Source organism: Thunnus maccoyii, chromosome 2, assembly GCF_910596095.1.
Source record: "Thunnus maccoyii chromosome 2, fThuMac1.1, whole genome shotgun sequence".
NCBI lineage: Eukaryota > Metazoa > Chordata > Actinopteri > Scombriformes > Scombridae > Thunnus > Thunnus maccoyii.
The window spans coordinates 4,314,780-4,330,117 of record NC_056534.1 but is presented as its reverse complement, the minus strand read 5'-3'; the positions used below and the strand labels follow the sequence as shown (position 1 = coordinate 4,330,117).

The following is a 15,338-nucleotide window of genomic DNA, read 5'->3' as shown; positions in this document are numbered from 1 at the left end:
TACTACACCTTTCGTTCAGTTCGTGGTGTTTTACAGTTGACTGAAAGCTGATAATAAAACAATAAATGTAAACAGTGAATTGAGACTAATGCACATGTAACGGAGTTAGTGATTCCATTTGCCATAACTAACCATATTGCCACGTTTTGTTATTGAATACGCACTGAATCTAATTTATTATTAGTTACCCAACTCTTTTAACATTATGTTATTTACTTTGTTACTATTACAGTGTAAGCTACTACAGAGTCTTATTTTTGAGTGTGTACTTGAATGCCTCTTGAACAGGCCCTTGCAGACTTCGCGGGTGCACCCCGTGTTCGGCCACCAGTCTGCTATGCCCGGTGCCAGTGGAGGGTCGATTTGTACTAAGCTCCGTTCATATATTTTATAACTTTGTTTTATGGGTAAAAGTGTGTGTTATTTGAATGATATGTTGAGATAAGCTTTCAGTAACCACACGTATTGGTAACAATGTGGGTGTGTGTAATTTACGTGTAGCAATTTATTGAACCGGTTATCGGTGATCTTGCTAGCTCAATGTTAGCTCAATGTTAGCTCGTAGCTACTGCTCGTGATGCAACTGGATATCGGCAGCAAGTAATTCATTTTGTTTTGTTTTCAGTGTATACTTTCTACGACTACTGCTGTGAGAGTTGGCTGTGTAAAGCTAATGCCAGTGTGTTTGTTACCAGGTACATTTGATATTTTTTTGTTATTGTCATTTTATTTTGCTGTGTGTGGGTGTTCGGTCACCAGTCTGCTATGCCCGGTGCCAGTGTGTATATTTTCTGCGACTGATGCTGTGAGAGTTGGCTGTGTAAAGCTAATGCCACTGTGTTTGTTACCAGAATAAATCCGGGACAGAGTTGAGAAGTGACGGTGTGCGTGTCATCCGTAACACAACGCAAGAGAGAGTACACCACTGCTACACACACAATAAATAAAGCTAAAGGCTGCATCACCACAAGTTTCTGTCCTTTTGGAAAACTGCAGGGAAGTCAGTTTGAAGTCGGATATAAAACATTCATTCATTCATTTCAGAAGACAACCAGTGTTCACTGTATGAACAACACCTCAACAACATCTCACCTACCTGCACATGATAACAGTTACTGTCTGACTGAAATGTTACATATGTAGATTATTATTCAATAACTATGCTGACGTACAAAAGAATTAATATAAAAACTGCAAACTCATTTTAATTATAAATTTGGTTTTCTGTTAATTTAAATTAGTATTAAACAGGAAAGTTGATCAACTGTATAATAGTAGAGCAAAACGCTCCCATAATAACTTGTCTGTTTACTGACTGTCTGAATGTGATTTTGGTGTTTACAGTAACATTATACATAAACCAGTTCAGTTTGTGTTGGTGTTGGTGTGTTGATGCAAGATGCCCCCAGTCGTTGTAAATACTTGATTTAAATCAAGTATAAGTATTTATAAACATCAATATATACATAAGTTTATCATGTATGAACATGACACTAAGTGTTAATGTTGGCATTTACACTTCAAGTTACTCATTGTGACAAAACATTCATACAATAAAGAAAGCAGAGTGAGACAAATAAATAGAAACATCTTAATATGTACATATGTATTATGTGGTCAATCATGTCTGGATATGGAATTTGACTATAAAGTGTTGATATACTTCCTTCTTGCAATTGAATAAATATTGTGCACATTGAAATACAATTTATGCCGAATTTCTGTTTATAATGTAATACACTGATTACAGTAAAGAAATCAAGAGTGAGACAGAAATAAGGAGGCAGCAGTGTGACAGGAATAAAGCTCACAGGTGAAGGTGTGGGTGGTCCTGAAAAGGACCTTTGACTTGTTGGGACTAGGAGCAGGTTTATTTGGAGCTGGTGTACTTGGTGACGGCCTTGGTGCCCTCAGACACGGCGTGTTTGGCCAGCTCACCGGGCAGCAGCAGGCGGACGGCGGTCTGGATCTCCCTGGAGGTGATGGTGGAGCGCTTGTTGTAGTGAGCAAGGCGGGAAGCCTCACCGGCGATACGCTCAAAGATGTCTCCCACGAAGGAGTTCATGATGCCCATGGCCTTGGAGGAGATGCCGGTGTCGGGGTGGACCTGCTTCAGCACCTTGTACACATAGATGGCGTAGCTCTCCTTCCTGGTCTTCCTCTTCTTCTTGCCTCCTTTGCCGGCGGTCTTCGTCACGGCTTTCTTGGAGCCCTTCTTGGGCGCTGATTTCGCTGGTTCCGGCATTTCGAGACTCGACAGCAGAAATGTATTGATTAATTGGGAACAGCTGTACTTATAGAGGCTGCATGCAAACACAGCTGTACGACCCCCCTCCTGTGATTGGCTGAGCTGTTCACTGGTCGGAGGGGGTCTCACTGTCGAGGCTCGTGTTTCCATGGAAACCCGCTTCCGTTCAACCTCACTAGAGGAAGTGTATGTATTATGTGTACAAATGTACATGTATAAATGTATTATCGTGATGATGAAGATTGATTATTTTGTTCTATTTATTTTTATGTATTTTGTAATTTTCCTGTGCAAAAACTTAATAAAGTATATTTAAATTAAAAAATAAGGAAAATTAGAAAAGACCAACAGACAGTAATTCAAAGCAGAAATTTTAGATTTGACTAAAGCAGCTTTAACTTAGTCCTCAGTAAAACGATGTATGAAGCCTCATTAATACTGAAGATCACACGAAAGAAGCAGCAGCACATTTTAAATGAGACATTATAGTTTATAAAATTATTTTTTAACATTATAACGAAACATTCAATCTGTCTGATCTCACTCTGCACACAAATATCACAATAACACTTTGATCACATTATAAAAATCACAGCCTGCTGACACTGAGTCAGAGGTCACCATGATGAATATGATACTGTACACACATTTTATAACGTCTATTTGTTTATCTTCACTCGTTCATATCCTTAAAAAGACACCGTCAGATCTATAATCTATCATCTTCATAATGTGTTAATAATTAGTCTGCAGTCTGACATCACTATGGACAGTTTTTACCTGGCTGATGCTCAAGTCCTCCACTTGTGTTCTTGACCCAATTCCTTGCTCCTTTAAAATAAATAAATAAAATTGTTAATTCAGTGTCTGAGGAGGTCTTAACAATTATTAATCAATATCTCCGGCTGTATGTTTTCCCTACAGAATTTAAGACTGCGCTTGTTGAGTCTCTTTTAAAAATAAGCAGCCAGATGATCTCCAATCCTCAATTTTTAGCAAAATTTTAGAAAAACTTGCTTACATACAGTTAAAAGATTTTATTCACTCAATCAATGAATTACAAATGTTTCAGTCTGGTTTTTCTGGCTAATCGTAGTACAGAGACAGTCCAGATGCCGGTAAATTATCAGTATTGGTGCTTATTGATCTGACTGCAGATTTCAACACAGTTGGATCAAAAAATTATTTTAAGTAGACTGAAGGATTATATCGGTCTGTCTGGTATTATAATGAAGAAGGGATCCTTCAGTTTCATTACTGCTTTGAGTGAGTTTTAATGAAAGGACATAAAATCAACTCATCCTCTGACAATGGTACTAGTTTAAACCTAAGCTAACTACAATTAGCATTCAGATAAAAATATGATTACTGAACAATATAACTACAATTTACAATACTTTAGTCATAGAGCTGTCTGTAAAATGTAGAATTGATGACACAATTGAAAAAAATCTTATTATTATTGTTGTTATTTTGCTTTGTTAAACTCTTTAAAGCAAAACCTCATCAAAATTGCCAATTTAAATTAACTTTTCATTTAAAAAAGACGATACTTCACTCAGTGTAAAAGAGACATCAATAAAAGCAAATGCTCTTGATGAGATATTATAAACATAGCACAAAAAGTAAGGATATTTGTGTTTGGTAGATTATTTCTTTGTTGTAACAATGCTTCTTGGCAATAAATCTTATACCATTGGAAAGCCTGTTTATTTCCCTTTTACTTGGTGCCACATTTGTAAGGAACATGCATTTGTGGGATGAGCAGCAGAGCTGAGTATGTGGGTTGTGCCCATGAAAAATTTGCCAAATCTTCTCTGCCAATGCCAAACAGCTTATTCTGCCATTGACTCTTGTTTGGTGTTTGGCGGATTGGATGATTGAAGTTTGAAGAAACAAGACATATTGGCAATTTAACAATTTATTCATTTAACAAACAGGAGCCTCGGTAGCGGGTGGAAGAACCATACACAGCAACAACAGCCTGGTACCTCCTCCTCATGCCGGTCACCAGCCTGGTCACACACTGCTGTGGAATGGTATCCCATTCTTCAACCAGCATTTGTCGGCTTGTGGGGTTTATCAAAGACTACCTCCAGAATTTGGGAGTGGAGAGGATGGAATGGCCTGCCAGCAGTCCTGACCTCAACCCCATTGAGCACTTGTGGGATCAGCTTGGGTGTGCTGTTTGTGCCAGAGTGACCAACACAACCAAGTTGGCTGACTTGCAACAAATCCTGGTCAACAGATACGTCTTAGAGACTTTGAAGATCATGGGCCTGGAGGGATAGCTCAGGGCTTCTGCCCTTTTCTATCCATAGTAGGTGGTCTTGTGTCCTTTTGGTCTTGGTCGGCGGAGGAGAGGCAGAAGGACGTGGGGGGACTCATGAGGTTTCAGGACACATGTGGGCCAAGGCACAAACAAGAACCAAACCAAACCAAACACAAGGTTTGGTTTGGTTTGGTTTGGTGTGTTTTACTTACATTTATGTATATGTGTGCATGTGGGTGATATTTAGCAGCAGTGGTGGAATAATATTCTGTGTATCCAGGTTTGGTTAGTCAGTCATGGGGGGTCGGTGGCTGAAGGGGCTTTGGTTAGCTGTAGAATGAATGAGAGGGGGGTGTTAACTGTTAATTTTGTTTCCTTTATGGTTCTTTGGAGTGAAGGAATGTTTGTCGCTGTCCTCAGGTATTTCAGTGCTATTGTTTGGTGTCTCTGTCTTAAGGTTTGGATTCCTGTTATGGTACGTATATAGTGATTGCTGATGTAGGATGGGAGTCTGTGTGCTAGTTTGAGTGCTTTGTTCTGGATTGTTTGTAGGCCTTGTAGCCGGTTATCAGAAATGGTGATCCAGGCGGGGACAGAGTATTCGAAGAGTGGTCGGATGTATGATAGGTAAACTTTGATGACTGTAGAGGGTGATGCGCCATATTTTCCACAGAGGGCTTTGAGATGGTTGAGTCTATTGTTTGCTTTTTGTTCCAGGTTATTGACGTGCTTTGTCCAGGTCATGTTGTTTTGGAATGTGACTCTGAGGAATGTTGCTTCTTTACTAATATTGATTTTCTGGTTGTATAGTGTTAGATTGGCACTGTTGTTGGGTTGCAGGTGTGGGTTTTTAGTGAAGAGGACGCACTGTGTTTTGGCAGGGTTTAGTCTGATTCTCCACATGTTAGACCAGTTTTCTATTTCAGTTATGCATTTGTGGAGTTTTTTGGCTGCTAGGTTTGGGCATTTGGAACTGGACCAGTAGCAGAGGTCGTCTGCAAACTGTGAGACTTTGGCTATGGTGGCTGGGGGGTAGTATATATCAGATATGTATAGTAGAGAGAGAAATGGACTCAGAACTGCACCCTGTGGAACTCCTGATTGAAGACAGAGGCGGGATTTTTCTCCTTCTTTGGATTTGGTGGTTGTTGATATTTAACTTTCTGGTGTATTAGCACCTCCAACTGAGCTGAGCATGAATCAGGGAATCAGTTTCATTGCCCATTAGGTTTGCACATACAAGGGATTTGCCTTGTTGTTGTGGTGCATAACATTCAAAACATACACAGAGAATAAGTCATCATAAATAGTATTAAACAGAAATTTACAGTAAAAAGTTTAACATATCTACAAACATTAAGCTGCAGAGACAGATCAGCGCTGCATATCGCTGTGACTCTATCATCCCACCCGTCCTTCATCTTGTTTGTCCTCAACGTTCTTGCTTGAAAGTCAGAAAACTTTTACTTTCACAGAGCAATGAAGCCGACAGAGTAACAAACTCCACATATAAAAGAGGTTTAGTCACCGTTCATCTCTGCAAAGTTCAACTCATCAGTGGGAGCGTCTTTAGACTATAAGTCATAAACCAGAGTCATATAACATATAACAGCTGTGATATGATGGACAGCTGAATGGATGCAGGGATACACACATAGAATACATAAGGTGCTGACAGCAGTCACACAGTGTTTGTGTCAATATAGACTCATAACAGAAATACATCCATGAGTTGATAGTAGGTCACAATCACAGCTAAAACATTTTATGCTCAATGTCCAGCAGATGGCAGCGTTGCAGTTAGAATTTAGAGTCCATAAATACCAAACTCTGCTTTCATTAAACCATATATTTTATTAATTATTGATTATAGAGAGCTCAAAGCTGACTTCACTTCGTTTATTAAACACTGACAGCTTGTTATTGACTCAACTTGTCATTAGAAACGAGAACATGATCATCAACAACAAATCAAACACGATGAAGAGGCACTAAAACATGAATCTTCCAGATAAAACTGATCAGCTGCTGTTGACTTTGTTCCAGCAGCACAGAGTGAAGGTTGTTCACACAGGCTGATCAAATAAACTGATTTTGCTGTGGACTGACCGTTTATAACCGTCTTCCCTTTAGTTAAACTGAAAACACGTTACTGCACTGTAACTAGTGATAACAGTTTATAGTCTTTAAACACCTTTCAAATGCAAATAACCTTGAAACCACATTTATAACCATAAAGCTTCATGTGTCTCTGCAGCTCTTTCTCTCACACAAATGAGCCCATTTGAAAAACAGACTCAGAATATTGACCTCACTGTGAATTTAAGTTTAAACTGGGAAATATTTAAACTTTAACTGTTTAAAATACAGGACAAAAGAATAACCATCATCACTGTTACATTTACAGATATTTTTCAGCGAAAGTGAAATTGTTCTATATTACTGGTAGATAGATAGATAGATAGATAGATAGATAGATAGATAGATAGATAGATAGATAGATAGATAGATAGATAGATAGATAGATAGATAGATAGATAGATAGATAGATTTCTGTTTCTACAGAGGATCATGTGATAGTCAAAGGTCGACATTTATCAGGGGAGTATTATTGGTACTGTTGCTGGACAAGATAAGCTCTCTGGTTACACTTTAATTTCAAACACACTCTCCTCACCCCACTGTTGCAGAGAAATTACATTATTAAATATAAATACAGTCTTTTGCAGTGTCCCCTTCACACAGTAGGCGCACCAGTGCCATATTGTCAGCATACTTTAGTATGATAACGTGTGGTAAAAAAAAATATTTGTTTATTCAAAGACAACAAGCTCCACTCTCTCCACATATTTCCTTGTTCCCTCCCCTTTAGATCTACAGTTTGAAGATGGGTCAACATGTAGTGAATTGCAAGAGCTGTCTGCCTCCATTCACTGCGAAAACACATATTTTTTTAGATCAGAGCTTGAACTAGTTTCACTTCTAAGAAAGTGAAACTCAGACAATCGTTGCCACTGAGAGCTGAAATGGCACAGAGAGGACTACAGCTGGACCGAAAAACCTTCTCTTGTTCGATCTGTCTGGACGTACTTAAGGATCCGGTGACTATTCCCTGTGGACACAGTTACTGCATGAGCTGTATTAAAAGCTGCTGGGATGAAGAGGATCAGAGGAGGATCTGCAGCTGCCCTCAGTGCAGACAGACCTTCACACCGAGGCCTGTTCTGGTGAAAAGCACCGTGTTAGCAGATTTAATGGAGCAGATGAAGAAGACTGGACTCCAAGCTGCTCCTGCTGATCACTGCTATGCTGGACCTGAAGATGTGACAGCCACTGCAGTGGATGTTTTACTGTCACAACCAGAACCCAAGACCAGAGCTGAGTTCTTAAAATATAAACGAGAAATCACACTGGATCCAAACACAGCATACACATATCTGTTATTATCTAAGGGGAACAGAAAAGCAACAGCAACAAGAGAAAAACGGTCTTATTCCTGTCACCCAGACAGATTCCCTAATACGTTTCAGGTCCTGAGTAGAGAGAGTCTGACGGGACGTTGTTACTGGGAGGTGAAGAGGAGAGGAAAAGGAGTTTTTGTAGCAGTCGCATACAAGAATATCAGCAGCGCAGAGACGTCTGATGAATGCAGATTTGGACACAGTGACAAATCTTGGGCTTTAAGATGTTGCACTGATGGTTATACGTTTTTTCACAACAAAATCAGAACTCCCGTCTCAGGTCCTGGTTCCTCCAGAGTAGGAGTGTACCTGGATCACAGAGCAGGTATTCTGTCCTTCTACAGCGTCACTAAAACCATGACTCTCCTCCACAGAGTCCAGACCACATTCACTCAGCCTCTCTATGCTGGACTTCGGCTTTGTTACGATTATGGAGACACAGCTGAGTTCTGTAAACTCAGATAGACAGAAGTAATTTCAGACTGAATGAGTCAGATTCTGTCTTGTAATTCTTCATTTATTTGTCTTCATGTTTCTGAACTGAACAGAGATCAGCTGTCAATCAAACTGCGATTGTCGATATTTTGTTTTTCTTTTCATTTGTTGTTCTGTTGATGTTTTTAGTTTCTTTAAATGTCACCTTTTCCTGTATGATTTCAGCCATAGAGGCTATCAGTGCTCATGACAATGTTTTTGACTTTTATTGACATTTCTGCACAAGTTCAATTTTGTTGTTCTTTCTTTTGGTGGAATTAAATTTGTGCTTAGTGGGCTGAGTGATTGATATGATCCTTGAGTATATGCAACTGATTAAAATAAAGTTTTATATTTCTAAAAGTGGATGTTGTAGCATATAGAAGAAGATTTAGTTTGTCCTTTATGAAAAACCTCTATATTCTTGTTCTAATCAGCAGCAACAACATGATTAACTGTTGGATATCACATGTAAACTTAAATTTTCTCCAACTAGTTGGACAAAGACATGTTGTAAGACATTTATAAATACTATTAAATAATAAAAATGTTAATAATAACATGTGTCTAATATGCTTTTCTCACAAAATGTTAAATTATATACTTAAAATAATCCTAAATCCTAAATGACATGTTTCAGGAAAGTCCTGCTCTACTGACTCACTAACATACTTCCTCAAAGCAGAACGCTGATCCTGACCTCTCAGAGAAGGTCAAAAGTCAGGATCCACTCCACTTTGATGCAACTGAATGAATCAATACAACATTTATAAACATCACAATCACTTTGTTCATCTAACAAACAATTAAACAGAACAAAACCTCTCATATCAGATCTGTAAATATGAGCAACAGTAACAGATTCCCCACCTTGCTGAAATTTCAGTGGAGCTTTTTCGCCTCCTTTTGGTAGCAGAATGTGACAACTTGTCATCCTGGTTAATAAAAGTGATTCCCTTTTATTTTATACACATTTAATAGACAAGGAAGATCAAAGTGCTTTATAGAATGCAACAGAATATGAAAACAATAAAGATAAGAAGACAAAAAGAAACAATAGAACTGTTAATTACATAAAATTTGATCTAATAAAGTAAAGGAGCATTTGAAAGGCAGCATGAAAGATAAAAAAAATTATGACCTGCAACTTTGAAATGTAATTAAAAGCCAGAACAAACAGATTTAAAGTAGTCAGCATTGTCTCTAGTCTGAGATCTTCAGGTAGTTTGAGCAGCATAAGAGATAAAAGCAGCTTCACCATGTTTATTGTTAACTTTAGAAACAACATGAAGACCAGAAGCAGCTGAGCTGAAAGCTCTGGAAGTTTCATACTGTATGAGAAGATCTGATGAACCATTCAGAGATTAACGGACAAACAGTATACTTTAAAGTCAAATATCTGAAACACTGGTAAACACTGTAGTGATCTGAGACCTGGAGTAATATGTTCTGTTCTCTTTAGTCTTTGTGTTCTGGATTAACTGGATCTGTCTGATGCTTTCTAACAGAGACCTGAAAAAAGTCTGTTACAGTCGTCCAGCCTGCTGGAGACGAAGGCTTCAACGTGAAATCTCTGGTCATTCAGATGTTTTTAAGATGGTAAAATGCTGATTTAATGTGACTGTTGAAATTTAGTCCTGAATCCTGAAAGACAACTCCTGCTGAAAAAGAAACCAGCTGTTATGCAGCCACGTTCTCCTCTGACTTCATTCCATGGAAACACGTTTTGCTTTATAATTATAATGATAAAGAGTTCACTGATTAACAGTTTTATATGCAATTTAAATGCAGTCACTGTTGACTGAACAGCTCTTTTCAGAATAAGAAAGAACAAACAGCTTTTGCCTCTTAGCTCTCTGCTTCTGATTGGACGTTGCTGTTACTTTGATGGACTATTTATATTCATGTCTGTAGAATCATGAGGTCTGTAAGTTGTGTTAACGATGGTCTTTTGACTGAAACGATCAGTTTTTAGCACATTTTTTCAACAGATTATTTTGCATCTGAAGAGCCTTCTCTACTTTGGGACTGTTTTAAGAAAACTCAAAGTAATAATCAAACCTGGAGGAAGTTCAATTTGTTTAATTTCAACTCAGCTCTCACAAAGAATTTAAAATAGCCAGTTGTTAAATTGTTTTACTATTCTCTGTATTGCTACAATTTTATTTTATTTATCCAGAGAGTGAGATTATTGAAAATTATTCTGATCTTCTGAGCATTTTCCTGAACAGGTTTGGTGAATATATTTAGTTTAAGGCTGTGAGGTTCCCTCATTGACTCTCTGTGAAAATTAAAATGCTCTGAAATGCATCAAGAAACTCAAAATCATATTAAACACTGAACAGTTCTTCAGTTTTCTTCTACAAACACATCAAACCTGTAACTTGAAGCTATTAAACATCCCTTTGGACTCGAAATTAAGTTTCTATCAGTTAGTTTGATATTTATGTCTAAAATAATTGAGCTGTACCTGAATGACTGTCAAAATGTGCCTTGATTAAAGGTGATCAGTGTATTTTTTTGATATATATCGAGGGAACAGAAAAACACACCTTAAGTTTTCTTACGCTGTCTTAATAGTTTTTACCTTTCAGAACGTATTTATATTGTTGCAGTAATATTTTCTGTTTCTACTTCTTTTAGACCTTAAGGGAGCTCGTCCTATAAATAACAGTTGGCTTGTTTTTAATACTTTTATTTCTTTGTGGGATGTGGGAACAAAGTTTACAAGAATTAATATACAGTAGTATATTGTGTTGTCTCATTTTAAGAGACTTGAGAGATTTTAAGAGATTTGTTTTTCTAGGCTTTTTCTTGGTATTATAACTTTATTTCTGGTTTGTACACATTTTATGTCCTTATTATACGTAGTATTGTCTTCACTCTTTCCATTTCTCATCCCGGTAAATCCCTTTGCAACTGTAATAGTTTTATAAAATATGTCATTTAAAAAGAGTTTTCTTTCTTGTTAGTAACAATCAGAGACAGTGCTTGTATTCATATGAAGATTCTTCTAGAGAGAATGTCTTCGCAGTGTCAGTTTCAACTGTTGTGAGCTAAAAGTAGGTAAAAGTAAAAGTGTAACTTCTCCATTTTAATGTAGTTGTTGTAAAAGGTGATTAAACTTGCACTTTTAAAAAATAACCCCTCCTTCTTCTTCCTCCCCTGAAACACAACTGGCTGCAGCTTCACTGATCTGCCTGTGTGATGTGGGCGTAACCAACACATGGTAATGCAAGAGCTGACAAGCCTCATTCAGTGAAGATCAGCAAATCAAAAGGAATAAAAGGAACAAAAGCCCATTTGGACCAGAAGATAAATTTGTTGTGTCTGTGCAGAGAAAGTGAAACTCAGACACTCGCTGCCACGAGGTGAGATGGAGCAGAAAGGAGTTCAGCTGGACCGAGAAACCTTCTCTTGTTCGATCTGTCTGGATCTACTGAAGGATCCGGTGACTATTCCCTGTGGACACAGCTACTGCATGAGCTGTATTAAAACACACTGGAATGGAGAAGATCAGAAGAAGACCTACAGCTGCCCTCAGTGCAGACAGACCTTCACACCGAAGCCTGTCCTGATGAAAAACACCATGTTAGCAGACTTAGTGGAGGAGTTGAAGAAGACTGGACTCCAAGCTGCTCCTGCTGATCACTGCTATGCTGGACCTGAAGATGTGGCCTGTGATTTCTGCACTGGGAGGAAGCTGAAAGCCTTCAAATCCTGTTTAAATTGTCTCGTCTCTTACTGTGAGAAACACCTCCAGCTTCACTACAATGTAGGTCAATTTAAAAAACACAAGCTGGTCGACCCCTCCAAGAATCTCCAGGAGAACATCTGCTCTCGTCACGATGAGGTGATGAAGATGTTCTGCCGTACTGATCAGCAGAGTATCTGTTATCTCTGCTCTGTGGAGGAACATAAAGGCCACGACACAGTCTCAGCTGCAGCAGAAAGGACTGAGAGGCAGAGAGAGCTCGAGGTGAGTCGACAAAACATCCAGCAGAGAATCCAGGACAGAGAGAAAGATGTGAAGCTGCTTCAACAGGAGGTGGAGGCCGTCAGTCACTCTGCTGATAAAGCAGTGGAGGACAATGAGAAGATCTTCACTGAGCTGATCCGTCTCATCCAGAAAAGAAGCTCTGATGTGAAGCAGCAGATCAGATCCCAGCAGGAAACTGAAGTGAGTCGAGTCAAAGAGCTTCAGGAGAAGCTGGAGCAGGAGATCACTGAGCTGAAGAGGAAAGACGCTGAACTGAAGAAGCTCTCACACACAGAGGATCACAACCAGTTTCTACACAACTACCCCTCACTGTCACAACTCAGTGAACCTACAGACTCATCCAGCATCAATATCTGTCCTCTGAGCTATTTTGAGGATGTGACAGCAGCTGTGTCAGAGCTCAGAGATCAACTACAGGACATCCTGAGGGAGAAAAGGACAAACATCTCACTGACAGGGACTGATGTGGACGTTTTACTGCCAGAAGTAGAACCCAAGACCAGAGCTGAGTTCTTAAAATATAAACAAGAAATCACACTGGATCCAAACACAGCATACACATATCTGTTATTATCTGAGGGGAACAGAAAAGCAGGAACAACGAGACAACAACAGTCTTATCCTAGTCACCCAGACAGATTCACTAATTGGTTTCAGGTCCTGAGTAAAGAGAGTCTGACTGGACGTTGTTACTGGGAGGTGAAGAGGAGAGGAAGAGCAGTTGGTGTGGCAGTCGCATACAAGAATATCAGAAGAGCAGGAGGCTCAAATGAATGTGGATTCGGATTCAATGACAAATCTTGGTCTTTGAGATGTGACACTAATGGTTATGAATTTTGGTTCAATAGTATCTGTGCTCCCGTCTCAGTTCCTGGTTCCTCCAGAGTAGGAGTGTACCTGGATCACAGAGCAGGTATTCTGTCCTTCTACAGCATCTCTGAAACCATGACTCTCCTCCACAGAGTCCAGACCACATTCACTCAGCCTCTCTATGCTGGACTTTGTTTTTATGATAATGGAGTCACAGCTGAGTTCTGTAAACTCAAATAGACAGACGTCATTTCAGACTGAATGAGTCAGATTCTGTCTTGCAATTCTTCATTTATTTGTCTTCATGTTTCTGAACTGAACAGAGATCAGCTGTCAATCAAACTGGGATTGTTGACATTTTTTCACTTTTCATTTATTGTTCAGTTGATGTTTTTAGTTTCTTTAAATGTCATTTTTTCCTGTGTTTTTGGCCATGGAGGCTATCAGTGCTCATGACAATATATTTAACTTTTACTGACATTTCTTCAGATGAAAATGTGAGTGAATCTGTACATGAAATCAGTGAAGAGTCGTTTAACAGACTTTACTGTCCATGTGTGAACAAACTGAAGGTTTATTTCATGAATAAAGCTGTTTTTCTCAAGAATGAACAAATATTTTCTTCCGTCTTCATTTCAGGATCTCGTTCAAAGCTTCTGGAGAAGATGTGAGACTAATATGAGAGTTTATTTGAGTCAGTTTTCCTCCTTAAACACCAGAAAGTACATAGGTCATGTTTAGAGCAGAAGAACGTCTGTCTCTGTACTTTTAACTTTCTTCACTAAAACGGCTTTGTCACAGAGACATGAACAGAGTTTTCTATCACTTGCTTTTAACAAACTGAGATTTTATTTGTACATTCAGTCAGTAAAGAGGATTCCGTACTCAGGCCCTGAAAAACTGAAAACATAATAAGAATTAATTTCGTGAAATGCGGATGTGAAGACGTTTTGTTGAGTCCTGACACACATAAGACAACAGATATTGTGTCGTCTTGAACTTGAGAACTTTTAATGATTTATTGACTGGGACAGTGTGCAGTTTTAAACATTAAAGATGAGAATAATCTAAAACTCTCAAAGCTCAGTAAATTGTATTTCTCCAGTACCCTACAGTGATGGAAATGCATTGGCTTTTTGTACAGAGTTTTTAGAGTTTGTTTGTGTAAGGACTCAAGAGGTTTATGGCTGTTTCTCCATTCTGCCCCCAACATGTGATGCAATAAGACATATGGGAAAGAATCATAGCTGCATAAATATCTTGGCTGCGTCCAAAGAGAGACAGTTTCTAATATGTCTAAAATTTGCTAAGTTGTACTTTATGGTTTTAACCGTTTTTTTTTAACATGTTTCTTAAAGTTGAAATTCTGATCCAGCGTCACACCAAGATATTTAAAATCAGTAACTATGTCAATTTTTTCACCTTTAATGAAAATATCAGCATTAGGAGGCTATACCATAGTTTTAGAGAAAAACATACCTTTTGTCTTGTTTACATTTAGACTCAGACATGATTGATCAAGCCAATGTGTGATCCTTTCCAATGCAATTGTTTGCTTAGCAGCAGCTAACTCAGCTGTTGCATGTGTATACACAACGGTGTCATCTGCATACATTTGTAGCTCTGCATCATGACACTGTTGAGGGAGATCATTAATATATAGGCTAAATAATAGGGGACCTAACACTGAACCTTGGGGAACCCCTGTTGTGCACTTCATGTTACTGGACAGGGTGCCACCAACTTTAACACATTGTATCCTATTGGATAAATATGAAGGCATCCATGCCAGTGCTCTAGATGAGAAGTTAAATTTGGAGAGTTTCGATATTAAACATCATGATTGACTGTATTGAATGCTTTACGCAGATCTAAAAATACAGTACCAACTACTCCCCCTTTGTCAAGTCTTGATTTAATTTGCTCTATTAAGTGCAAGGTAGCAGTTTTGGTGAAATGATTTGCTCTAAAGCCAAAATGCATACAATGTAGACCAGAATTGCTTGTATTAAGAAATGTTGTCAGTTGTTTAACGGCAACTTTCTCAGCAACCTTTGAGAGTACTGGCAGTAT

The 15,338-nt window shown here is 38.6% G+C and overlaps 2 protein-coding genes across 2 annotated transcripts; one reads left to right on the top strand and one right to left on the bottom strand.

Annotated features, from left to right (window-relative positions):
* Positions 1-1,824: 1,824 nt before the first annotated feature.
* LOC121886646 (histone H2B 1/2) lies at positions 1,825-2,278 on the bottom strand. Its single transcript, XM_042396814.1, has one exon. The coding sequence runs from the start codon at positions 2,243-2,245 to the stop codon at positions 1,871-1,873; it is 375 nt and encodes a 124-aa protein (XP_042252748.1). The 5' UTR covers positions 2,246-2,278; the 3' UTR covers positions 1,825-1,870.
* A 9,553-nt stretch (positions 2,279-11,831) lies between these two features.
* Positions 11,832-13,505, top strand: LOC121886619 (tripartite motif-containing protein 16-like). Its single transcript, XM_042396758.1, has one exon. It carries the CDS (start codon positions 11,832-11,834, stop codon positions 13,503-13,505), a length of 1,674 nt encoding a protein of 557 aa, XP_042252692.1.
* The last annotated feature ends 1,833 nt before the right edge of the window (positions 13,506-15,338 follow it).